At 49.6% G+C, this 25,939-nt stretch overlaps 1 protein-coding gene across 4 annotated transcripts in view; it reads left to right on the forward strand.

The window, feature by feature from the left end:
* Nucleotides 1-25,939, forward strand: part of NTRK3 (neurotrophic receptor tyrosine kinase 3) — a gene marked incomplete at both ends in the record, with an annotated part of 190,721 nt that overhangs the window by 20,086 nt on the left and 144,696 nt on the right. For all 4 annotated transcript variants that reach the window (XM_084293285.1, XM_084293283.1, XM_084293284.1 and 1 more), the window contains 3 exons: nucleotides 6,242-6,316; nucleotides 7,607-7,678; nucleotides 23,316-23,384. In XM_084293285.1, the coding sequence (XP_084149411.1) occupies nucleotides 6,242-6,316; nucleotides 7,607-7,678; nucleotides 23,316-23,384 (216 nt within the window). The remainder of the gene's footprint in view (nucleotides 1-6,241; nucleotides 6,317-7,606; nucleotides 7,679-23,315; nucleotides 23,385-25,939) is intronic.

Here is a 25,939-nt window from a genome sequence, read left to right on the forward strand (position 1 = left end):
CCGGGCAGCCTGCTGTCCTCCGGTAACACTGAAACATTGTCCCTGGAAGGGGTCCTGTCTGTGCCATAAGTCACCAGCCAGAGCTGGTGCTGGATGTGGAGGCTGTCTGGGGATGAGCTGGAGGCGTGTGGAGATCATAGGGAAGCTGCTGAATGCACAAACACGGGGCTTTGGAGTGAGAATTTAGGGCTTTTCCTTTTGCCCAGCCTTTCTGGAAGAGCCCAGGTTGGGTTATTGGGTTGGATGCCCAACCTGATGATGGCTGGACCTACAGGAGGGTAACCAGGAGCATCCTCCACAGCACCCACGTACCTCTGCGCGGCCCTGGAAAGAGGAACAGAGCTGGTGCAGAGGGAGCTGTGTCTCAGTGCTGTGTTTTATGATTGTTACCTTGACGAATCATAATTACACTGTGGGGTTACGCTAATAATTATTTCTACAAAGCTGGATTTGCTTGCGTCTCTCTCCTTCCCCCCTTTCTCTCGCTGACCTCAAATTATCCTTAATGATGCCAAGTTGTCTGCTGCTGTGTGACTTCTCTGTGCGCTTTTGGGAAGGGGAAGCCCACGCTTTAAATGGGGAAAATATTGCCTTCATAAGTCTTTATTCAGCTGCACTTGCCTTTAATGCTCAGTTACCAATTCAATTTTATAACTTCCATATTGAGAGAATCAAGTCCTTCATGCCTCTGGTTATTAAATGCATTCGATAAGCGCCTTATGATGCTGTGAAAGATGGCTGATTTCTTTATTGGTTCCTCAACCCCGTGGGTAAAAGGGGCCAGAAACTCCTGCCGTGGTGTGCTCTGCCGCGGGGCATGGGACATGTGCCAGGTTGGTGGCACTGGTGGCGGGGGTTTCCCAGCCTCCGGGGCTTCCCATCGACTTCTGCAGCACCTCTGCCTGGAGCAGGCAGGGCTTAGTGGTCAAAGGTGTTAATAGAGGGTTTCTCTTTATGAATTTGATGGCGGGGGAAAATATTTGCATGGCTTGGCACTGGCGTGCCAAGTGGTCTGTTTATAATGCTACGCATATCAGGTAATTGAAAACTAATTCTTCTGTCGGCATCACGAGGTATAATGTGCCTGGATGACAAACCAATTTTCCTGTGGCCCTAGCAGAGAGGAGTCAAACGCTCTGCTTGCCTTTCCAACAGCAGTGTGTGTTTCTCAGAGTCTGCCTGCTTGCTGGATTGTGATCCCACGTTCTCTGCCCAGCATCCCAACACGAGATGTGGCATTTGTGCAGCGTGGCTCAATCCCCTCATCTGCTTTGGCTGTGAGTGGAGCTGATGGCATCCTGACGAAAAGTCATCGTTCCTCAATCTGGGCTTGATATAGATTTGGGCAGCGCGTGTGTACACACGCTATATAATACTCGGTGCTTATCGAGTGCCTTTTTTAGCTATTGACCGCAGCGCTTGAGAAGCTGAGAGAGATTAGATAAATATTATCCTTGTCGTATGAGGAGAGTGAAGGGAGGCCAGCGACATTAAGTAGCCTTGAGCTAATCACTTGGCAAATTGGCGTAAGCTGCTCCTTTTCACCTCTGCCTCATGCACATGGGACAAAATGAGCCTGGTTGCATTTAAATCCCTGTGGATGATGTTTTCACTTCCCTCGTCGTGTTGGCCCTGAGCTGGAAGAGGAGCACGTGGGGCTGTGCAGGCTTGCTGCATGGTGACACCAGCCCCTGCTGTCAAACACCTCTGGGGGAGTGGTGGGAACTGCTGTTCTGTTCCCATGGGGATGCTGTGCATCGAGCATTGGTCTGACATCGGTGCTCTGCGAGGCTTTCATCGGGCATTAAAGGCTGTTCTTACACGGAGGCTGAGATACAAGGCAGGGTAGGCGTCCTAACGCCAGCTTGTGTCAGGCTAACTCTGCATCTGGTGACTGATTGCCTAGGCAAAGAGCTGACTTTGTGATGAGAGGTTAATGTGATGCTGCGTTATGCCAGGAATGGGTTGTTACTATTTTTTTTATTATTTTTATTTTTGGAGAAGGCACAGTGCAGCTCACCTGTTGTAGGTGAAGAGCTGGGTAAAGAAGAAAAGGTGGGGGGACACGTTGCAAGAGGAGATAAGTGCTGAGGTTCCTTGGGGATGATGTTAGCTTCTGCTTTCATGAGGACACCAGCACAAAAGGCAAGAGCAGGCTCGTGGGCTTTGCTGCTGGCTCAGCACTGGGGCTGTGGGGGCACAAAGCGGGCGAGGACAGCCAAGGGGAAATGCTGCAAAACCAAGAGCCTGTAATGCCAAGTGGGATGAAGGCACATGGAGACTTAAACAGGCTGGTGAAGAAAACAGCGCTGCTTTCCCTTACAGCCCGGTGCTTATTGCATAGGTCACCCAGAGTAAGTGCCTGTTGTGTGCCGGGTCTGAAACCAAAAGCAAAACATCCTCACCACCAGGACTGTCTGAGCAATATATCTGCATCATTTCTGGGACCTGAGTCAGTATCTCTTCAAGGCACTTGAGACAATTTGCCTTGCACTTCACTGCTCGGTACAGACGTGCTGCCTTAGGAGAGCTGACCTTGTGTAATTTATAAGTGATAGCTGGGTGGGTCTGGCTTTTGCTTGTAGAGGAAGGAGGAGTAAATGCCAGGAAAAGAAAAAAAAAGCTGCTTAAGCAAGGACTATTTTGACACAAGACAAAATGGATCTAAGATGCTTGCGAGTCTATTTTGGTAAGAAATGAGCAGAGCAGGGAAGTTGTGGTGCAGCATTTCAGGATGAGTTGGGAAGGCAAAAATTCAGCTACTACTGAACAGGACTTTGTTTGGTCTGTGAAAGGCAGTGCAAGGAGACCTGGGCTTGGCCAGGACCCACCAAACAGACATGAGGAATGAGAAGGAAGCGAGCACTTAAAATGAGCAGCCCTTTCACTCCCCTTTCAAGAAAATGAGCACTGTCATCTTCGTCAGTGATGTATTCCACATGGTCTCGATAATAAGGCTGGGAATTAGTCTAGGTGGATGTGTATATGGCGAGCAGTTCAGGATTTGGGGAGTAGGGTATTGTTCATGAAGCTATTGCATCTTCCAGAAGAGCAGCTTACCTTAGTAATAACCGGGGAATGTCACGAGGATGTGTGTTTAGAGGAGCCTGCGGGGAGGAGGGAGTAACCCTCTGCCTGTAATTCATACCTCCAAGCCTGATTGTGGAGAGCAGGGCAGGGCTGGGAGTTGATATATCTGTTTTTTTGGCCTGAACCTTGCACACGTGTTCCTGCCAGGTTAATGAACTGAGGCAGAGGAGAAGGGAAGGTCTCTGGTTTGGCCGGCAATTGGGAGGACATGATCTTTCTAGGGCAAGCAAAAACCCTGGAAGGAAAAGAGGAGGAACTTGTTGAGAGGCTGAAGGACATGAAGAGGGACTTATGTCTTAGGAGAGGAGTTTCTTTAGTTGTTTTGCTTTTCTGTGCAACAGCTGCCAATTTTGCAATCACAGCTTGACTCCTTGAACTTTCAGAATAAGATGCATTTTTGTTTATTTTTTAAAGTGGATTCAGGCAAATCCAACCAGCACAAAGTTACGCTCCTTGCTCAGAAACAAAAAGGAACCAAAGAAAATATTTTTTCAGGTGCATCTTCGGGGGGCCTGAGAACCAAAACTGGTTTGTCACTTCTAGGAGCTAGGAAGTGACTCCTGCTAAGTTCAAAAAACAGATAAAAAAGGAGAAGAGCTGTTTCTGGGGGCCCTTATGAAGGGAAGTGTCTGTGTAGCTAAAAGGACTCAAAGTCCCTTGTTGACCTGTGCACCTAATTCAGGATGATGTTATTGCCCTTTATTGTGCTGTATGTTAAGCAGCTGCTGTGTTGTGGGATTATCCTGTACGTTAAGTGTGTGTGCATTTATTTCCATGGTTGCTTCTTTCATCTCTGTTGTGTGTATGTTAAACAACACACTGAGGGGTGTATCTGGCTCATGAAGCTCACAGGCTGATTTTGGGAGGCTGGAGCAAAGATTGTGGAGGTGTTTTAAACCTGGTGTAATGTCACTTCTGTAGGGGTTAACTGCTTGGGGAGCAGTGGCCATTCTGTCCCATGGGGGATAACACCAGTTTATGGCTCTCTTTTCCCACTCCATAGTTATTGTGCTCCATTTTGTGGACAGAAAGAGATTTAATTTTGAGTCTGGAGTGGGCCAAGATGTTGGTGCTTCTGTCAGATTTACAGCTTTGTCAATATCCCCACAACCTGAATGTTGAGTCCCCAGAAAATTCTGCCTGTGCACGTCACTGGGCACAGGCTCAGGTCTCGTCCTACCTCTTCTAAAATCGTGTATGTGGCTTTGAGTGTCAGGTCAAAAATAACCCTGCCTTTTTTTAGCAAACACAATCAATAAAACAAGAGCCAAGCTGGCTGCTGCCTCCTCCCCAGCTGTGGTTGCTCCATAGCTCCTGGCTCGGGGCTGCTCCATCCCTGCCCAAAGGTCAACGTTTGGATGCTGGAGCTCCAGCGTGCCCCAGTGGTAAACCCACGTCCTCCCCTTCCTGCCACTCTTCTTTTTCCTTGGAGGACACTCTCGTTTGGGTTGGAGAAACACTTTCAACCTGTGTGTGTAGCCTTGCCCAGTGTGGCCAGGATATTTTGTGGCGAGTCCCCAGCAACCCAGACCTGCAACCTCGTGCCCCAGGACCTGAAATTGCAGAGCTGCCCTCTCTCTGGAGACTTTCAGCGAGCTGTCGAGTGACTTGAGTGATGCCTCCCAGTCTGTGCTTTGTTCTGCAAGAGCTTGCAAGGGCCTTTGGCAGGGAACATGAAACGGCTGTGATAATGTCCTGTTTCTCATTCTGTCTGGGACACAGGCGATCCGAGCTGGTGCACAGGTCACTGAGGATGAACCGTAACTTATGCTGTCACGCAGCAGCCAGCTGGGAGTTTGTGCTGTGTCCTTATGCTAATCGTTCTGGAGATGCAGACAGCCATGGACCATGTGGAAAGCAGAGGTGACTCTTGTGGGTCTCTGCTTTCCTTGGATGGTGACAGCAGAGGAGGAATATGCTCAGAATTTAGGTTTAGTCCAGACTTTTATTTATTTATTTTTCTTTAGCTGGGTATTATTTGGGATATGGCTCAAATCGGTCTAGATACTGCTGTTTGTTCTTGTGCAAACACGTTTTTCAAGACATAATGAGTGCTGGAGGAGGAATGTGTGGCCTCTGTGACTGCTCCAGAAGTGGCTGAAAGTCCCAGTTCCACTTATTCACCCTCTGGACCACTGTATGTGATCCTGCAACCACAGGCGATGGCTCTCAGTGCATCACCCCCTCTCCGTCACTTGGAAATATTTCTCCTCTTCACCTCTACCTGCTCCCCAGAAAGACTTTCTTGAAAATGTGTTTTCTGGTGTCTGAGTTTGGTCTGGGACAAAGCCTCAGCTGGCCTGGCTGATGAAAACCAAGCTTCTTCCCCACCCTGCGGCACTGTGGCTTATTAGCAGGGCCCGTGGCCATGCTGCAGCCATGCTCCTGTTCCCCTGATAACAGGGACCCCATTCTCTGGGGCTGCTGCTCTGTCACCTTTCCCCCAGCTCTAATACTTACTGAGTAATGATCCCTCAGTGACAGATCTATTTCTGTTTTCATTCTCCATAACATACCTGCCACAGCACCCCGGGCAATGGAGGAATTTATAATAAAGGCATGGTTTCCAAACTGACTCTGGTGCTCTCCTGCCAGCAGCACTTCCAGCCAGCAAAGACCAGGAGCCTCCTTGTCCACCCCAGTGACATAATGGATAAATAGGAGTGTTTTTTCTTTTTTTACCTTTTTTTTTTTTTTTTGAGAGAGAGAGAGGTTTTTGTTTACTTTGACTAGTGTTGCATGAGCCACTTGGCTGTGGCATTATTTCACTGATGTGCACAGAGAGGGGCGATGACTCTGCCAGGGATGTGCAGTGGATTGTTTGCACCTCCTATGCTCGAAATTCTGGGTAAAACCATGTTATTTTATTTTTTTTTTTTTTTCACCCAAAGTGCTGGGAAAACAGAATAAAAGCAGAATGAGAAAACTGCTTATTTTGGCAGCATGATGCATACCACATATGTCTGGGGATATGGATGCTGAAGCCAGAGTGTGTCCAAGCCCTTCTTGGACAGGTCCCAGACCTTCTGTAAGTTAAAGGTTTTGGCTGAAGCAAGGTGGGAAGAGGTGTGGGGCACAGTGCTGTGCTGCCCTGCCTGGGTAGGGAGATGCTCTGATATGCCCTGGCTGAGCTTTTCCTCCTCTTTCACAGACACATAGAGAACTGGAAGAACTTGCAGACGCTGAACGCCGTAGACATGGAGCTGTACACGGGACTCCAGAGGCTGTGAGTATGGTTTGCATGTTGGGGAGGAGAGCTGTGCTGCACAGCCCCTCATTTCCTAAGCAAACAGCTCCAGCCAGGAGCTGCAGCTTCCCTCTATCTCTGCACCGTGGTGTTCGGAGCCTGCTTAAGCTGCTGGCTCTGTGGTGTTTTTGCTGTGAGACTTCACAAAATGGAGATGAAGTGATTTTTTTTGGTCCTTGCTGGATCTGTGAGAAGGAAGATTGCTAGCTCCTGACAGCTCTGTCAACACACATCAGCCCTGACCTCCCTTCTCCCCCGCTGTTCTGGTGCTGGGCTTGTGCATTGTTCTGAGTCATTTCAGTCCCACAATGTGAATTTCCAGCTGTCTCCACCGATCCTTCAATGCTGGGCTGTTGGTTCCCATTTTGTATGGCTGTGGTCATGGTGGGGCTGCACAATAAGGGAATGGCGTCTCCCTGCACAGCCCCCCAGTGTCGGGAGAGCCTCATCTTGCCCATCACGGGTGGAGAAACTGAGATCTGTGAGGCTGCAGTGGTTTGCTAGGTGTTTGGGAAGCCTGCGTACCCCCCTGTCTCTTAAATCCCCCTCCTGCACCTGCCTGGAGCTGGGAGCACCATGGGCTCCACTGGGTGCTGCTCCCTTGGGACACACAGTGCTGCTCAGGGTTAATCATGGGGTGCTAATGGGTTTTGTTGGAAGTTTATGTTAGGTCCGGGGTGCCCGCATGCAGGAGGAAAGGTGTTTATTTGTCAGCACTCAGTAACTGCACCCCATTAATCCATACACTTAACACACACCTTGCAGGCAGGCTGCCTGCTGCTCTCCTCTCACCCAAGAACCCCAAAACCAGCCACAATATTTTTGTCTGCAGCAGGTATTTGATAAATCCTGGTTCCTCAGAACAGGATGGGAAGAGGATCCCTCTCTGATGTCCACAACTCCTGAGCACTACGCTCACCTCTTCCTCCTGGGCTCCACGCAGAGGGGTTTTCCCTGGGGCTGGGTTTGCTGGGGGGGGGAGCAGGCAGTGCTGCTGGTGGAGACTGGGAGCAGTGGGAGGTGCTGGGGGCTGCCCCAGCTTGTACTGGTGGAGCAGGGGGAAGGGAGTTGCCCAGCAGATGCTCAGTTATGTGGCCACCATGTCAGACAAAACTGCAAAGCCCAATTTCCTCTGCACTTGGCTGGGATGAGATGTGTGTCCCCAGAGGGCTCCCAGCACTGGGGCGCTGCCTCTGGCACTCACAGCGTGAGGCTTCAGAGCAGGCTTCAGCCTCGATTCCATTGCTGCTCTTTCAAATCTCTTTCCAGGACAATCAGGAACTCAGGACTACGAAATATCCAGCCCCGGGCCTTTGCGAAGAACCCTCACCTGCGCTACATGTGAGTGTGCTCTGCTCCTGTCCCTGTCCCCATCCCTTCTGCTCCTGCAGTGAGGCTGTGGCCACAACACCCCAAAGCAGCAGGAGGGAGGATGCTGGAGGGGACAGGGCTGGGAGGTAGCCTTTACATTGCCAACTCTGCCCCTAATTATTGGGTTTGTAAGCTGGCATCTGCCATGAGCATGGGATGGGGAGGTTTTGTGCCAAAGGGCAGGAGCAGTGTTTTCGTGGGGTGTTGCACAAGTGCCCAGCTCCTGGGGCACTGTTAGCCATCAGGTATGGTGTCCCAGGGAATTTCCTCAAGTTTGAAGCCCAAAGGCACTGATTTCTTCTCTGGTTATATATTTGCTTTTCCGAAGGTGATAAACAGACCCTGAATTTTGGGCAAGCATGGATGGTGCTTCCTGGGCTTAAAATACCTTGTCAAAGCAACCCTGTCCGAGATCAACCACTTCTTGGCTCTGATAAAGATTTTAAAAAAGAAAAGAAAAAAGTGGGGTGAAAAAGGGTTGGTGAGAAGCCCACAGCCTTGGGCGTGAGCTGATGGGCTGGATGAAGAGCATCTAAAAAGCATCTCCCTGCTTTTTAGAAACAGACATTAGTGGGGAAAAAATGGCAGCGTGTGGCTGCATGGGGTCACCAGCATGGGGTGTTACTGGTCAGGGGAGGTGGACACGACCTGCAGGGTATGTTTGTCTTTTTGATGTCTGCTTGGAGGTGAAGTAAACTGAAAACCCCCCAAGCTTTTTTTTTTTTTTTTTTTTTTGAAAAGCAGTTACAGTTGCTAAGTGACGGTAAAGTACTTGCTAAATAGGAGATCTGCAGTACCAAAGGGCACGAATGGTTAAGGGCATTGCAAACAAACATGGGGCCATTTTGAGTTTAAAAAGTGCATATTTCCTTATAATAAAACCTCCTTGACGCTGAACGCTGGGATTTTCCCCATTTCCGTGCTTTATTATTTTGATTGCAGCATTTGTTTTGCATTTTCTGTTGATGTTTGTTACTGGGAAACGTTCTCTCTAAAATACATCTCGCAATTGATTTTTGGGGGATAGTTTGTCAATTGTGCTGTTGCTGTTTATGCATATAACAGACAAAAATGAATAACATTTGATTCCTGATGAAATTAGTTTGGTTATAATAGGAGATTAGAAAGATGTACACTCGTTTGGAGTCTGAACGTGTCGTTAAGTGTGTGCACATGCAACTGTTGCTGTTCTTTCAGCAAACGTTTGTTTTCGTCTTTTGATATTACTTTTGAGATGGGGGAAAAAAAAAGAAACATATCCATCTTGTGTCAGGAGCTGAGGTTGGTATGTTGTGATGAAATATGTGTTTGTTTACTGCTCGAGCCGTGTAAGATTGATCATGTTCTTAACATCTTTCTTTCCTTGCCTTTTGAAGCTCGAGGCAAGTAAGTGCATTATTGGGTTGGTGCTCGCCAGTGGGTTTTGATGCTGGCGCTGGCACTCGACAGCGTGGTCCTGGTGTGTGAATATTTGCAAAGTGGCTGCTCCTGGTGGCGGGTGCTCAGTCTCTGGGGGTGGAGACCTGGGTCTTGCAGGGATTTTGGCTCCCTCGAGCCCTTTGGGTCATGGTGCTGGCTTCCTTTTCCTGGGGCTCTCCAACCCTGAGTCTATGGTGCCACCTGGAGCCCCCTGTGTGCCCATGGGACCATGCAAGCACATTGGGGCATCTCCTCGGCTGCCCTCCAGCTGCTGCTCAGCTTGGTGTCAGCTCGCTGAGGTCCTGGTGTTCTCTGCAACCACTGCACGCAGGTGCCAGGGATAAAAGGATTAATGGAAATGTCACCCTGCTGTATGTCTCAGGCTGCTTTAACTGGTACAGTAGCTGAGAGGATCGAGGGATGCTGTCCCAGTCCCCTTATGGGGTGGTTGTCTGCTGGTGGCGGTGCTGGATGGGTTGTGGGATGCTGGGCTTGAGGCTTGTGGGGTTACTGCTGTGAGTGTTTGGAGGGGTGCAGGCGGAGTTGAGCCTATAGACTCCAAACGTGTCCAACAAACAACACAGAGGCTTTACTGTCAAAGTGGACCAGCACTGGGCTGGACCTTGTGGGGTGCTGCAAGTTGGGTCTGAACCACAGCAGGCATTTTTCCACACGAAGCTTTTGTACAAATGACAAGGACTCAGTAGCTGTTTCCCCCTATCCTTCCCCATCCTAGGTTGAATCCCAGGCTCCTGCTGAAGTGACTTTTTTTCCCAGTGCCTCTCATCAAGGCTTCATCCCCTCAGATGGGCCAGATCTCTCTGCCTTCTCCCAGCAGCTTCTATTTCTGGTCCTTCCTCAGTGCACGCACTTGTCTTCAGACCCCAGCTGTGCAATCACAAGCAGATCACTTATCCCTGCTGTAATTGCAGGAGCTCGGGTTTGTGGGGGTTTAAAATAATGGTTCTGGATGAGGTTCGGTGTGTGTGTTTGTTTATTCCCCCTTCCCCATTGCAAAGTCAGGGAGGACCAGTGGAAAAACCATGAAGGGGTTTTCAGCATTCATCTGCCTAAGTGGTAGATTTCCACGTGCTCCCGAGTGCAGGCTGGTAGGGTTGTTCCTGACCTTTAAGGTTTGAAATCAGCTGTACAGATGTAAGATGTAAGCTGAACAAATCGAATTGGTAGAGGAGCCAGAATTGGTGACAGGGAGCCAGAGGTGTATACACAGAAATAGCTTTGGATCCTTTTCCTTGAATGAGCAGAGCTAAGGCTCCACGGCTTGTCCAAACATTAGTGCTGTGAAACCGATCACTGTTAGACACAATTAATCCAAAATATAGCTGGGTTTTAATGTGGATTTACCTCTTCTGCTGGCACTTGGGCTGAGGCCATTGATTTCTTCTAGAACAAGCACTGCTTGGATGTTAAATGGGGTGGATGCGGATCTAATGTAAACTGAAGGTCATCCAGTTTACATCTGGATTTTTTTTTTTTTTCTGGGCTAAGTTGCATTGACAGGTTCCTGTTCCTATTTCTATGTAGCTTTGACAGTCTTTTGGCTAATATGGGAAGGGTCCTGGGGAACGCCATGCACTGGATGTGAGGACCTGCAGGTCTAGGTTGTGGAAAACCGAGTCCTCGTCCTCGTAGCCCAGATCAGCGTAAATTAGTGATAGTAGGCTGTGCAGAAGAGCGTAGGAGGTATTTAGTGATGACAGAAAGCCTCAGTCTTTGGCTTGAGATGTACAGGGAGGCTTTAGGATGATATAGTTCCTAAATTTGAGACATAAACAATCTAAATGCATACTTACTATGTCACTATATGCAGCACAGCTCATTAAGGAAAAAGTCCTACATACTCTTACTCTGCCTGTCCTCCTAGTAAGTAACACTGGAACAGTTTGGCCAATTTAATTCAACTTGTTTGCAGTGTCTGAGTGTCCCTGTGCCGGGAAAGAGGTCCTGAAGAGGCTGATCCCCTCTGAATGCTTTCCTGGGCAGCAGCACGCGAGGCCAGCCAGCCAGGAGGCACGGGCTTGTGTTTGCAGAGGGTAATTGTGTGCACCTTATTTATTTATTGTTGAGTAAAGAAAACAAATTAAGGCTGTGTAATTATAGAGACAGGCACACTTTTAAATAAAGCTTAAGTAGTCAGATTCTATTTAGGAAATTAATAATTGCCATTTCTGCTTGCATTTAGAAGCCCTTCTTAAGCTATCTTTGGAGGTTTATACATGCTCTAAATTGGTTTGTGGGCTGGCCAAGACACAGCTTCTGTCAAAGAGCACTCAGTGCTGCCTGCCAGAGCATGATGGCATTGAGGACAGAGCTTTCTCCTCCGGTCTTCACCCAAGCATCTTAAAAATGGAGTCCTCGAGTACAGCCAGAGTGGGCTTCGGGAGTATTTTGTGCAGGCTGCACTTGTTTTTGGAGTATCATGTGGTTAGATGGCCCTCTGATCTCCAGAAGTTTTCATCTGTGTCATACTGCTAGTGGTGTGTATGTGTGTATATTTATATATATATGTTTTTTTCCTTTGACAACCCTCTGCTGCTTTGAGGATGGAGTTGGCCTTGGTGTCGTGGCTGGGCTCCTGCAGCTGTGCAGCATCACATGGACCTGGTGCCCTGGTGGGAGAAGTAGTCTGGGGCTTTGACACAGGACTTCCCAGGGGTGTTCATGGTTTTAGGCTTTGAGAAAGAAACTGAGCTGTGTCCCCTGAAAATTGAGGTGGTTGAGGCGGCTCAGGGTTGGCAGGTTTCTCTGTATGTTCTCCAGTGCTGTTTTGGGACAGCACTTGAAGCCTTCCAGCAGCTGAGGCCCGCCTGCTTGCGAGGGCTGCAGGCAACAGATTTGCAAGGCTGGCAAGGTTCACCTTCCTAGCTCTGTGCGTCTGGGAGCTCGATCGAGATCTTACACTAAATAAAGAAATAAACAAAATATCAGACTTTGAATCATTGCAAGTATAGCACCGTTCCCTCTCAGTCATGGCTTGAGGGTCGTTTTCCGTGCTTTGTGTTTAATGATCTATTGCCTGCCTCTAAAAGAGCCACTCGTGGATAGGAGGCAGAGTTAAATTCTCTTTTTTACTCTCCTCCTGTAAACAACTCCACACCCTTGGCTGCTTGCAATCCATCGCTTGGTTCTGGATGTACGATTACCCTTTCTCTGTCTTCCTGATGACTTCTCCATGTTCTGTCCTTTCATCACTACGCTGCTCTCGTATTCATCTTGGCAGTCTCCTCCTAATCCAAACCGTCATGTGTTAATTGTTTATGATTTCCTTTCTGTACTCTTGAGCTACTGCAGTCTAACAAGGCCTGTGTATCAGCTGGGGCACAGTATATGACTATATGTGAGCTCTTAGCTCTCTGGGAGTATGAAGTAAAATGTGTTTAACTAAACCAGCTCCTTGATAATTTATTGTGTTATATTTTGCGTTTGCAGAGGACTAAATAGGAAACATTTTTTTTTTTTTCCCATGACTGTAGGCAAAAAAAAAAAAAGTAATATGAGAAAAAATTAAATAGCCTTTCACTTCTGTTAGCTGAATGTTCCTTCGTTATTCCTTACCAAGCAGACAGTCTGGTTACCATCTGATTCCAACTTGCACTCTAAAGATGTTACTGCCCGAATGCCTTCCTGGAGCAAGCCTCCGTGCTGTGATTTACTTGGAGGCGTTTTCCCCCATGTCTCTCTAGTTCTTCTATAAAATGATGGGCTCACTTATAGTGCAGTCACTAAAATAAACAGCAGCGTCTCCTCTGCTTCCATAAACTTTCCTGTCTGACTCCCTGCCTGCTCTGTACCCTGGATGAGCTCAGAGCTATGCTAATTGCCAGCGGTGGGTTTGATGGCGTGTTTATTCCCAGCTGTTACCGCAGGTGACTGATAAGCAGGTAACTGCAGCTCCTCATTTTCCTGCAGCAGCAGAGGCAGGTTCTGCTTTATATCAGGCATTCTATGCAAGGCCAGAGGAGAGCCCAGGTCCCTGCAGGACTGTGGCTTTCCTTCAGGCTGGGTTGAAATCGTTTGACCTGTGTTCAGAGGGCTGGGTATAGGATTTCTGACTGCAGGCTGCTTCAGTGAGCTGTGGACGAGGTTTATTGCATTATAATAGGAGGTGGAACAGTGAGTTTGTGTACTATACACTCTAATGGGACCTGAGAAAGAAACTTTCTAACTCAAGTACTGTGCATCCTTGGGTAGGATTTATCCTGCCTTGATTCTCCACCTGGAATAACAACATTTGCTTCCTTTACTTTTATTCAATCTGTTTGCAAGCCTAACACCTGGTATGCTTTCTAGTGATATCCAGCCTTGAATTGTGGGATGTGTTTGCAATGTAAGATGAGTTATAGTAATGTTATCACAAATATTTGTTGCCTGCTCAGATTCTTATATTGTGCCCATCGCTCTAGTACCTGGGCTCTCAGGATATTGCTCTGGCTTTGGATCTCCTTCCTTCCTTTGAGATGTTGAAATGTTGTTTCTAGTTGTGTTGTGTGGCGGTGGCATTTATTTCCCTTTCTGAAGATTGACCAGTTGTCTTCTGGCAGATGTGTGAAAGGGGAAACTGCATTTCTGGAATGTTTCTGTTTTACCTTTCTTCCCTTTAAAAAGGCTGCCGACGATGTTGGGGATGTTCTGAAAGAGGTTGCCCAGATGTTTCTTGTTATGGGGATTTTCTCTGGTCTCTTTACAAGCCTTATTTCAGGTTTGGGACAAAGTATTTCAGGATGGGGTAAAAAGTGAACTCTAAATGTACATTTTTTTGGGGGGAGGTGCTCATTCTCTGTCACATAGTCCTTGTTGTGCAACAATAGCCTGACACGTCTTGTTGTGAGCTTCCCTTCAAAGAGATGCCAAAAATTCCTCTTGGATGCAATCCTGAGGCAGAGATGTAGTTGTTGTAGTTAAACCTCACCCCATCTCTTTTGATCTCTCAGAAGAGAAAACCAGCTGCACAGAATGAGCTGATCCCAGGTGACTTGGGAGTGACAATGACCAGATTTTGTTCCTGGGGTCCCTGCAGAATGGAGGTGCTCAAGAAACCTCCTCTGGCTGTTCCTTTTGCTTTCTCCCCAAATGCTGGGGCTCAGTTGATTAGATGTGGTATAAGATATATCTTATTTGCCTGGGACAACGTAAGAGTTACTGCACAGGGAGGAGGACTTTCTCCAGAAAGGACCCAAGGGCATGGGAAGCTGCTGGGAGAAGGAGAGAACAGTCATGGCAGGATGACTGAAAGCTATGTGACCACACAAATGATCTCACCTGGGATTTCTCTTTCCATGATACTGGTTTCCTAACAGGCTGATTGCAGGGATGACTTTCCATTTTTGATGTACAGGCAATAAGCACCAGGGCAGAAAAATAGAAACATTCAAATCATATGTTATTTGAGCAATAAGACACGACAGGGCATGAATGATGGGACATTAATTCATGATGGTGTGTGACTAGGCAAGAATTTAAATGTCATAAGTTAGGCAGTCGTGTGTTTTATTGGAATTATAAAACTTTATTAGAAAAATGTAGGGAGGGGGGAAGTTTCCCACCAGCCCCCCCCCCTCCTTGTATTGGTGAAGGAATGAGCTGTGAATTATTGGGTGCGAGAGGCTGGGATGTTGATGAGGCCGCCTGTAGGATCGCGAGGTCTGTCTGCCAGGAGCTGGGGGTGACCGGAGGATGGAAGCTGGGGGGGACAGATCTGACCCTTGGGTTGAACAGGGAGTGTGTTGGATGTCCTCTGCTCTGCAGGGAGCCGTGAGGCCATGTACCTGCACGGCCTCCCCGGGCAGCGTGCTCCGTGTGGCCTTGCTTCAGCACCATGGACAGGGCCGGCCTCGCCGCCCTCCGCTCCTCCAGCCTCCATCCCCGGCCTCCTGCCTTCCTACCCAGATCCTCCTGCTCATGGCTGAGCCTTGCTGCTTCAAGCCTCCAGCCTGTGTCTGGGCTTTTCTGCCTCTAACCGGGCCTTTCTGCCTCCCAGCTTCAGCCTCCTGGCTTTCCTGCCTCCCACTCAGCCCCAACCTGGCGCATGGCCTCTCTGCCTCCTCTTCCTTTCCCTCGCATCCCCTCCCTCCCTTTCCAGCCCCAGGGCAGCGAGGGGAACAGTGGCAATGTAAAACAACCCGGTGTGAGTCCACCGAGGAGAGCCCAGCCTGGTTCCTTCACCAGCGCCACCCTTATCCTTCTGTCCCTCCCTCATGTGAAGCGAGGCTGCCGAGACGCCTGCTTGACAGATGCAATATAAACTTTCTGAACTGCAGTGGCTCCTGGCACTGGTGTTGTTCTGCAGCAGGAGTGGAATCATCCTGCAGCACCGCTACCCGGCAGCTGGCTGGGGCTGAGCTCACCCAGCCTCGCTGCAGCTCACGGGGCTTGGTTGAATGTTTGTTTTATCCAGTTGTGCCTGTTGATAATTGTGGGCAATTTGCTATCGCAGAATAATGAAGGAATGCCTGCTGCAGTCTGAAGCACTCTGTGCTTCGTGGTGATTATGTTTTTCATTTAAAAATACTGACAGTGACCAACATTTGTAGATAAAGGGTGGAGGAAAGGTATTTCTCTTTAAGTACAAGATGTGTTGAGAAGAACGTGAAAAATATTCTAGTGCGTTTTTTTTTTTTTTTTTTTTTTTTTTTTTGACAGAGCTAATTGCCAAGGACAAAACATGTTTCTGCTTTTGGCACGGCTGAGTGAGCACTGTAATAAGCAGGGGCTGGCTGCCTTTAGCCACCAACAGCCCCCTGCTGCCCTTTGCTAGGTGTGCCTGGAGCCACGACGAGGTGCGTCACACCAAGGCTCAGGTGTAGCTGTCGGCAAGTCTCCGCTCAGCCCAATTCTCCCCTGTGTGTGCGCACAGCAACTGCAAAAAAAGAGCATTTCTACCCCAAAACGCTACGTCCGTGCTCAGGTGTGCTCTCAGGCACCTGCTCCCCATGGATCCCCGGGGGGAAGCAGCAGCCTGGAGCGAGGCAGCTCTCTGCTCGGCGCTGTCTGTCTGCTAGGCTGAGGGTTTGGCTGATGGGGTGCAGCGAGAGCATCTCAGCCTCACCTCCTGCTGCGACCAGGAGCCTCTGCATGGCACGGGGAGAGGCAGCTGCCAGATCTGCTGGCAGACAGCGTGGTCCCTGTGGAGGAGCGTGGTCCCCTTGGAGGATCGTGGTCCCCAGCCCTGCACCCTGTCCTCCCCCCATGAGCACAGCCCCGTTTCCCCAGCTCTGCGCCCTCGCAGAGTGCAGCCTCTGCTCCCAGGAGATGGGAGGACACGGGCACCTCGCCGCCCCCAGCAGGGAGGTGGGTGAGTGCCGGGGGCTAATGGCAGCTCTCTTTTCATTAGCTGCTGTAAACACAGCTCTTTGGCAGCCGCCGCCTTTCCCGAGCCCAGGAAGACCATTTTTCCTTTTATCTATAATTTAGTGAAGTGTCAAGCCGCAGAAGTTTGAACGGTAATAAGCAGCAAAGGAAACTTATTTATTTGCTGTGAAGGTGGGTTTCGTTCCAAGGCTGTGGATTTTTTTTTCATGCTTCCCTTGCAAGAAATGTTGCCTGCTTGTGCAAAATCCTTGCAGGGTATTCGTGAGGCCTTCCCCGGGCAGCTCACTGCTGTGCCTCCTGCACAGCAGGCTTTGGGCCTCTCCAGCCCTTTTTCCATGCTGGATCCATGTGGCCAAGGAGTGAGGTATGGAAAAATGATGGAAAAAGGGGTCTGGAGAGAAGAGGGGGGTTTAATGGGAGAGGAAAATATGCCTGTATCAGTTCTATAGGAAGTAAATATAAAGGAGAAATGGGTTTGCTAGGAAATACTTGGGAAATGTGCTTGCAAATTAACCAGAACCTTCCTCTTCCCCTTCAGCCTGGCTTTGGAGGCAATATTAGAATCTTCCTAATTATTTTTCTTGGACAAGTTTTGCGATCCTGATGATATTAATTATTCTTAAAGGTCAACAGCTCTCACTTGAATCCCCTTCTGTTCTATCATGTAATCAGTTAATTAATTGGAAACCATTTAGCGGTGTCTGCCGAGAGCTTAGCCCGCCTTATGCCCTGTTGTTTTGCTGTTGCTGGGAGATATAGGTGTGTGATTGTATTAATTTTTGTACCCCTTCCTTTCTTCAGAGGACCTGAAGGGCCCTCGCTGCTGTCCCAGCCCCTCTTTGGGAAATGCCCGTTAAGGGTTTTCCATCCTGTGCCGTCTCCTTGTGCCGTGTCTCAGCGCAGCGGGGTGGTTTTTCTCTCCTGCAGCCGTCTGGTTTGCTCTGGGCCTGCTGGAAACTTGTGAGTAGGAGGCATTCCCCCGTCGCTTGCTGTTTCTGTCTTGAAGAAACACGCAACGTGAAGCAAGCAGGCAGGATAAACCCAGCCCCTTGCTGGAGCTGTTGGCTGGCAACCCTTTTTTCTCAATCAGTATGAATCTCCAATATTATTTCTGTGTGTCAAAGCAGGAGAGAAACCCACTGTAGACTTATGTTCCAGGCCTAGGAGGACTACAGGCTGGGAGAAAAGAAGCAGGGTGGGGTCAGAGCATCCCTGAGGATACCTCGGTGGCAGGAGGACAGCCAGGGGGAAGGGTTGTTGCCTGTTGCATGCTAATTTTCTTTTCCTTGAGCGGGAGCCTGGCAGGTTTTGTGGCTGCTGCTGGACTCTGCCCTGCGGGGAAGCTGGCAGGCAGAGGGAAAGCGACTGCAGGGCTGACCTAGCTTTTAACCTTTCCTCGAGTCCTGGGAGAGCCCAGATGTCTGCGGAGAAGAGCAAGTGTAAACAGCACACAACAAATGTAGTTGGGAGGGCTGGATCCCTGCATCTGATCCGCCTCAGAGCATGGGGATGTTATTACCCACATCTGGTGGCTGCTCCCATCTGCACCGCGCGCTGAACCAAAACCGTGCGCAACAACGAGCTCCGAGGGATGGTGCCTCCAAACAAAGCTGAATGCAGCTGGGACATCCCTCTGACGAGATGACTTGGAGGGTGTGGAGGCATCACAGGGTCAGGGATGGCCTTTAAAGTGCTTAGTCTGGGCTGGAGGCAGCAGCAGGAGAGGGCTGGCGGTGCTGGCAGGGGCGGTGAGAGGCGAGGCAGATGTGCCGCGGAGCTGCGGCGGAGGCGTGGTGCCGCACGCCCTCGCCCTGCTCTGCTACTTCTGCTTTTTAATGCTATTGTTTAAAGAACAATGCAGAGGAGCAGCCCCTCTCCACCTCCTTTGATCCTGTTTCAGTGATGTTCGGGGTTTGCAAATCACGGGCTTGTAAGCAGGAGGCGGGGAGGGACACGGGCTTGGGGTGGCAGGGTTTCTCCTTGCCTCCGTGACGAGGGTCTTCCACTCTCCTCTGACGCAGGAGGCTTTGAGCTTGGGAGACTGTTGCAAATTCTGGCTCTAGTCTTAGAATGAGATGTAATTTGGGGTGAATGAGATGATGTGATGGGATGCACCGTGTGAGTTCAGGTGCCTCATGGAGTGTGGCACAGTGCCGTGGACTTCAGCAAGGAGGGAGTTGTGGTGTCTGAGCTCCCAAGGGAAGATTGAGCCTTGGAAGCTTTTTTACTCCTCTGTGTCTGGAGCCTGGGCAGTTCCTGCCCTGCCTATCCCCACTTTCTGGGTGTGCTTGGCATCGTCTGGCACTTCCACAGGCGCTGCCTCAGGTGTGTCCTGCTGGGGCTTGGCGCTCAGCTGTCAGAGATCTCAATTGAGCCCAATGTCTGTAGAGCCTCATTTGTGGTGAGACCATACTTCCACTGCTTCTGGGACTTGCTGGGGTAATTTTAGCACATTCATTAAGAAAGGACAGTTTGTTTTTTTTTTTTTTTTTCCTTAATGAATAAAGCTGCTTACTATGCAGGGAAGGGAGGGAGAGTGATGGAGAGGGCAGGAGGGGCATGTGGCACTGCTTTTAGAGGTCACCGGAGTCATCTGTCAGAGATGAGTAAGCCCCAGAATGACTCCAGTGTTTTGCTGTTTCAAACCCAGCTTCAGTGCCTTACTTGCTGCAGAGATGAAGCCTGGATGTAGCTACCCCTATACCTCCAGCTGCCAGCCTTGTCCTCTCCTGCAGCCACCAGTACTGAACCAAATCCCCAGTGAGCTGTGAGATGACGGGAAGCACCCGCTGTGCTGGATAGGGTGTCCAGGGCACGGGAGGGACCAAAGCAGTCAGGTGTGGTGCCACTGGCACATCCCGTGCTGAGGAGGGCAGCTGAGGGGGTACTTTTCACCTCGAATGTGTGCCAGGCTGTTGCTTGAGTTCCTCCAACCCCAGGTGCTCCTCGCAGTGAATCCTGCAATCAGGACTTCCAGAGCAGCACCGTGTTATTAAAATACATGGAAGACTTGTCCCATGCAGGAGAAAATGTGTCAGGTTGAAAATAAGGGCGAGTGGAGGAGGGACAGGCGAGGAGAGTCCCTCCCCAGCAGTGTTTCTGCCACTGCATCGGGCTGAACCATATAATATAGCTTACAGTTTAATTACAGGGGCTCTTGCTTGTTGGTGTCATTAATGAGGCATCCGGCTTAATTTAGCTGAATAAAAATGGCTTTAATAGTGGGAACTCTTTTGGCAGCTGGGTAATTGAGGGAAAAGAAGAACACGCTGCTTCCACTTTCAGGAAAGTCCCCTCGCTCCGGGCTGCGTGGGTCCAGGTCCCTCTTTCATGTCCCTCCCTGCAGCTTTGAGACCTCCTCGGGAGGCAAAAAGCCCCCTGGCAGCTCTTTCTACACAGGCTGCCCTGGGGAAAGCAGTGTCTTGTGAGTGATGGAGAACACGTCCCACGGCAAAACAGCAGCTTGACGGCGTTACGGGAGTGCTGATGGCAGCTCCATCCCGAGGCACGCTCGTGCTTGCCGCCTTGAAATACGTGGGGAAGGCGTTTTGCCCCTCTCCCCCTGCGTCTCCTCGGCTCGTGATGTGCCAGATTTTATTACAGGTGGAGCTGATGCACAGCCTGTTAGAAAGGTTGTCTGGCACGCTCTGCTCCACGACTGCTTCCACTTCCCTGCAACTGCCAAATTTTAATTGCTCAGGCTGAAGTTTTCTGTGTTGGGTGTCTGCTCCTGGCTGAAGGCATTTTTTTTTTTTTTTTAATGATTCCTTTCAAGTTTCAAATAAAATCTGTTCAGGTGGTAGATGGGGGAAATGGGCTGCTTGGCTCAAGCCAGAAAACACTGGTGATGCTTCTGTCCCAGCACCTGCATCCCTCCTGTGGAGGGGGGAACACTGCTCATCAAGGAGCAGGCATTGCAGGAAAGACTTAATTTTGCTCTTCCCATACAAGTGTGCCAAAACTGAATTGAATTAAAAATAAAGGAAAAGAAACCCCTCTGGTATTGCTTGGAGACTTCTACAGTATTCCCAGGTAACTTGCCTGAGTTTCATGTGACACCCACACTTTCCAGCCTTGTGGCACCCAAATTTATTTCTCCAGGGTCTCACGTAGGATCTCTTGATCCATTTGGAGGGAGAAGTTTGGAAGAGGATTTCTGGGGGGAGATGTGGGGGACAGCTCTTATTGGGACACTGGGGATGGAATGGGAGGATGTGGAGGGTGGGAAGATCATAAGAGATTTGGGCGTGGATGAGGAGTTTGGGGCTGAGGAGTGTTTGGGGGTGGCTGGAGAGTGATGAGTGGAAGGTGGTGGTCTCAGGTCACTGGAAATGGTGGGGACATGGAAGTGATAATGGATTTCTGGCCTCCCAAGCAGAGTGAGTAGCTGGAGGTGGGAGAGGGCTAGTCCTGGATGGGGAAGGTCTTGCTCTTCCCCTAATCCTCCTCTCCTATGCCTTACAAACACTGGGAAGCTTGGTGTGCATGGCTGGGGTTAGAGCACGGTGGGAACCTTGCGAGTGCCGAAGAGGAGTTACAAAATGCCAGAGCTTCGTTCACCCGCGGAGCTGTAATTTAATCTCCTCATGTGCATGTACTGCGATACCGTCTCTAATTACATAATCACACGCTATTTTCCCCAGGAAACCTGCCCCATCCGGCGCAGGGGATGGATCTATTCTGGGGAGAGATCGGGGCCGTGCAGGGAGGTTTTTCTGCAGCAGCTCAGTGTCTGTGCAGTCGGTGGATGGACCCTTTGCACCTGCACACCCGGTCCTGGCATTCCTGACCTTTCCAGTGTTTGCCTTTGCAACCTAAACGATGTATTTCTGTCTCCACATTGATACCAGGGGCCATTTTACGAGGGCCTTGCTGACATTTTAAGGTGTCTGGTGTGTCTGTTGGGTGACGAACGCGCTCCTCCCTGCCTGTGTCCTGCCTGCCCTGACATGGAGCTGCTGGCGTATCCCTCCTGACCTGTCCTGCAGTCAGATCAGGCAGTGCCAGCCCTGCCAGAGCAGGGGCAGACGTCTGCATGAAGAGGCTCCTCCACTGCCCCTAAACCCTCGCTGTGGGTTGTGGCTTTTTGGGGCAGGTGGGCGCTAGGAGCGGGTTTGCAGAGAGCGGAGGAGAGAAGCGGAGCGCATCTGCCTGGCAAAGCTGCCTGCATTAGTGAGGGTTCTTCCTTTCTCCATCTCTCTGTGCCCTAAATTGTAATAACATGATCATGCTATTTTTGATTCCCTTATTTGCGTGGAAAGCCTGTTGTTTTTTCTCTTCTCTTTCAGAATCCAATTTTCTCTTGACATTTCTGCCTAATGTAGCAAAACATGACCTTTGAGAAAGGACATTCTAGCAAGACTCACTCCCTCCTCTGCATCTCTGCCTCTCTCCCACATCTTGCTGTCTCTCCTGCATCCCCTTTACGCTTCTTTCTTCTCCCTGTGTAGGGGGAGGGAGTTTACTGTCTCACTTTTCTCTAGAAGCGAGCTGCTCCTTCCCCTCCTACTTTTCATCTGTCTTTGCAAACTTCCCAGGTGCCGAGTGCTCCGGGGTGGATAAAGGAGGGAGTTTTGTGACTTTTTTTTTAGTTTTTCTTCTGCTTAACATCACTTGCTATTTTTTGCTGCCTTCCTAAACTTTGTTGGCGGCTGGAAGCAATTTGTCTAAAGCCTTAGGAATGGTGGGATCTCAGTCATGTGAAGCAAGGAACCTGTGGTTTTCGGCGCTTTACGCAGCAGGGTAGTCTGATGCGAGGCAGAGCCAGAATTTAATGATGCAGCACTGTGCTCTCGGGGTGCTTGGGCTGGTGTCTGCCAGGCTCAGGAAGAGCCTTTGGTGTGAGAGCTGCAGCAGCAGCTCCTAAATTCGGAATTTGGAAGCGGGGTTTTGCAGGGGCATGTGGTGGCGGGTGGGACTTGATGGGAAGGGAGCTGATGGGGATGGGACTGCACTCGGTGAAGGAGGATGCAAAGTGCCCCCTCCTGTGTTTCCTGGAGGTCTGGATGCTTGCACAGACATGGGAGGATTTGGGATTCTGCCAGCATGTGTGGCCACCCTCCCTCTGCTCCCCCAAAGGCTGCCTGATTTCGTTATCTCCTTCTCACCCTGCTGGCAACCCAAGGCTCTCTTTGTGTGGCTGCCTTCTCCCTGCGTAGCCTGCCCCCCAAAACACCTCTTCTCTTTTGCTTTTAGTACTTCTCAGGTTGCTTTTGCACTCTTATCCTCTCTGGCCTCCAGCCAAGGAGGTGATATCTGCCGGGTCATGAAGCTCTCCCAGGTAGATGAGGTTTATGTTTTTGAGATTTTGATGAGATTTATGTTTTGGCAAGCTTGGGCAGATGGAGGGAGGGGCAGGGAGCTGTCAGCTGCTGTGGCAGTGACACCCCTGGGTGCAAACAGCCATAATGGGATGCTTCTAATGCACAGCCACTAAGTATTGTATGATGATGCCTTGGGTAATCATAATTCTGTCACTTCAACCCGGTCGTTAATATTTTTAACACGATGTTTGTACTTAACTTTTTGTTCAACTTACAAAATTAGGCTTGTTCTTTCTGCATATGGTTGGTTGAGCTCCAGATTCGTGGGCAAGAATCAGACAAATCTTTTTTGTTTTCATTATTATTTTAACGCTCCAGCAGGATACAAACCATTTTTCCCTTTGGGGGTAAAATAATAATAAAAAGAGAACTTCCATTCAGGTTCATCCTCATTAAAATCTCTCATTAGGAAACCTAGAGCTAGGTCCTACGCTGCTTGACAGCCCTGCAGAGGATGACGGGCTCTGTGGTGGCAGTAGGGCCACGCGCAGGGGGAATTATTTACGGTGACTTCTTTTTTTCCCATTAATTTTCAGAGACCTCTCTGGTAACCGGCTCACCACCCTGTCATGGCAACTCTTCCAGACGCTGCGGCTCTTCGAACTGTAAGTCCCATCCCGGAGGTACCCCCTGGGAGAAGAGGGAGGCTGAGAGGAGGAAGGAGCTTTATATAGAGCTGTTTTGAAGCCCGTGAATAATTACCTAAAAGTCCAGTGGTCAGCACCTTCCCTGGGAGGATTCCCTGGCTATGGGAGCACCAGAGCAGAACTGCTTCTCTTTTAACTTCACAGGGGCTGGCTAATTAACGTCAGGATGATGAACAAGTCATTCCAGGGGTAGTAAATGGCTGGCTGACCCTGGCAAAAGGTTAGAGATACTCTTAGAAATACTCACTGGGCCAGATTTTGAGTGGATCTTCCCAAAGATTTGGCCTTCCTCTATTGGAGGGTGACACCAGCTGTATTTCTTTATCTGCTGGCCATTCTTTAGAAGACAACCCTGCTTTTTAGTTGGATGACTCCCTCGGTCTCTAGCAGTTGAGGTTCCTCCCAGCTCCTGTGTGGGTGAGGAGATAGGGTCTCCCCTGGGGCAGCAGAGCCCTTCAGCCTGCTGAATTATTGATGGAGCGTTCAGTGCTGTGCTCGAGGAAAAAGTGGACGTGAAATCAATGGAGAGTTGCCCTGATGACCTGTTTTGTTGAATTTTAGAAATAGTTGTTTGGTGGGTCTAAATATATATATATATATATGTAGGATTTCTCCCAGAGGATCCTGGGAAGCTCCATTCATCCTCGCTGATGATCAATAGAGCTGTAAGCCAGAAGTGACTTATGAAGGAATAAAGACAGTCTTTCAAGTGGGAGTAAGTGTGTTATCACCGGTGTTACTGCAGTGTATTTTATTTCTGTCAAATTGTTAAATGAAAAATACTAATAGTGATATTAGAAATAGAGAAACGCCCCCCTGATGGGGAGTCTGGCTTGCAAACTTAAAATGCTGAATCTGGGATTTGTCCTCTCGCTGATTACAACCCCAAATATTTCTTTAAAGCCTGGCTCAGGTTTCAAGTGTAATAGCGTGAGTCATTTGTATGCTTAGACCTTTACTTCTTGTCATTGCTCTGTCTGGCAAAACTCAGATTGATGGTTCCTGCCCAGGAAGTGTGGAGGAGCAAATGGGGCTGTGGTCCTGGGTGTGAGAGGCACCGGCAGGGCTTGGGGTAATGGTGAACCTGAGGATTGATGGGGATGCTTCCAACGTAGCTCGTTTTTGTGGTTTTGTTTCACTTGGATCTGTCTTCTTTCTTTGGGCATGTCCCAGGTCTTCCAAGTCAGGCTTAAAAGACCAATACCAGCCCAAGAGGAATCGAGATGGTGCTGTGTGGGCAGCAAAGTGTACTTGTCCCCACCAGATGAAGGATGCATCCGCGTTGAGCCACGCCATTGATGCTGGCAGGGAATTTGGTGGGCTGGAGGTGGCCTCGCTCTGTGTCAGCAGAGTCACTTGGGGCCAGCGCTCTGCAGCCTGGCAAACAGAAACGAAGTGAACAATTTGGCTCCCATCGGAGCTGTGCTCAGAGCGGTTTTCTCAGTGATAATGAGCCCTGATTGATGAAAAAAGTAACGTGGGAAGGAACGTGGGAGGTCACGGGACTGGCTGATAGGAAGAGGAGAGGAGTGGGACAGCAGCTCTGTCACGAAGCGTGGTGTCAGCATTTCCTTTGAAGAGGCTTGGCAGCGCCCAACTCGTCTGGACGTCTCCTGCCATCGTGCTCTGACAGGCTTCTTGGCACACCACCCCCTGGCACGGGCTCAAGTGATCAGCTTAGAGGTACGGGCTTAGAGCCTGCTGCTGCTGAGCAGGAGCCACAGCCTGGTCTGGTCGGCGGTGTTCAGAAGAATTGCTTTGTCACTGCTAGTTCCCATCACGTCTTCCCTCTGGGCTCCGTGTCCCCAGGGGCCCTCTTTCCACATGAGCACAGGTACAACCAGGATAATGTGGTGATGCTGGTTCCTAGAGCAGGAAAGAAGAGGAAGGTTTCAGCTGGTGGTAATGTGGCTTGGAGATGTGCTTGCAGCATCCTTGCCAGGGCCAGGAAACTGCTGAGCTTTGCAGAGAAGACCTCACAGAGCTGTAGCTTGAGCTATGCACTTTGAATAATCATTCACGTAAAGATGCTGGGAATTAAGATAAAGAAATATTTTCTCTCGTGGAGTGGATGTGGTCCTGAGTGCTACAGCTGCTAATGAGAATAAATGGATCCCCAAGCTGGAGAGAAATTGGTAAAGGATGTGCAAAAGTAGAAATATCATATTTTATTGTATTTTATTTTTTTAGCAATGCAGAAGATGGGTGAGTAGAAGACAGCTTCTTGGCATGGTGAGCTCCAAGGAGGCTTCCAGAATTTGGGAGGGAGATGGAACACGTGGCCCAGGACTTCAGCGAAGGCCAAACCTCAGTGTGCAGCTCAGAGAGGGTGGGAAGGGAAGAGACGGGAGGATCGTCTCCATCAGGGTGCTGGGAGAAGAGCCACAGCTGTGTGACATGGAAAGTGCCAGGGAATGTGCAACCGGACAAAGCCCCTTGTGGAGGCGAGAGTAGAAGGCTAACATGAAGTTCATGCCACGTGAAGATTGTGCCACGCCATGAGAGGGGAGGGT

This window comes from Netta rufina, assembly GCF_964035555.1.
Source record: "Netta rufina genome assembly, chromosome: 11".
Classification (NCBI taxonomy): domain Eukaryota; kingdom Metazoa; phylum Chordata; class Aves; order Anseriformes; family Anatidae; genus Netta; species Netta rufina.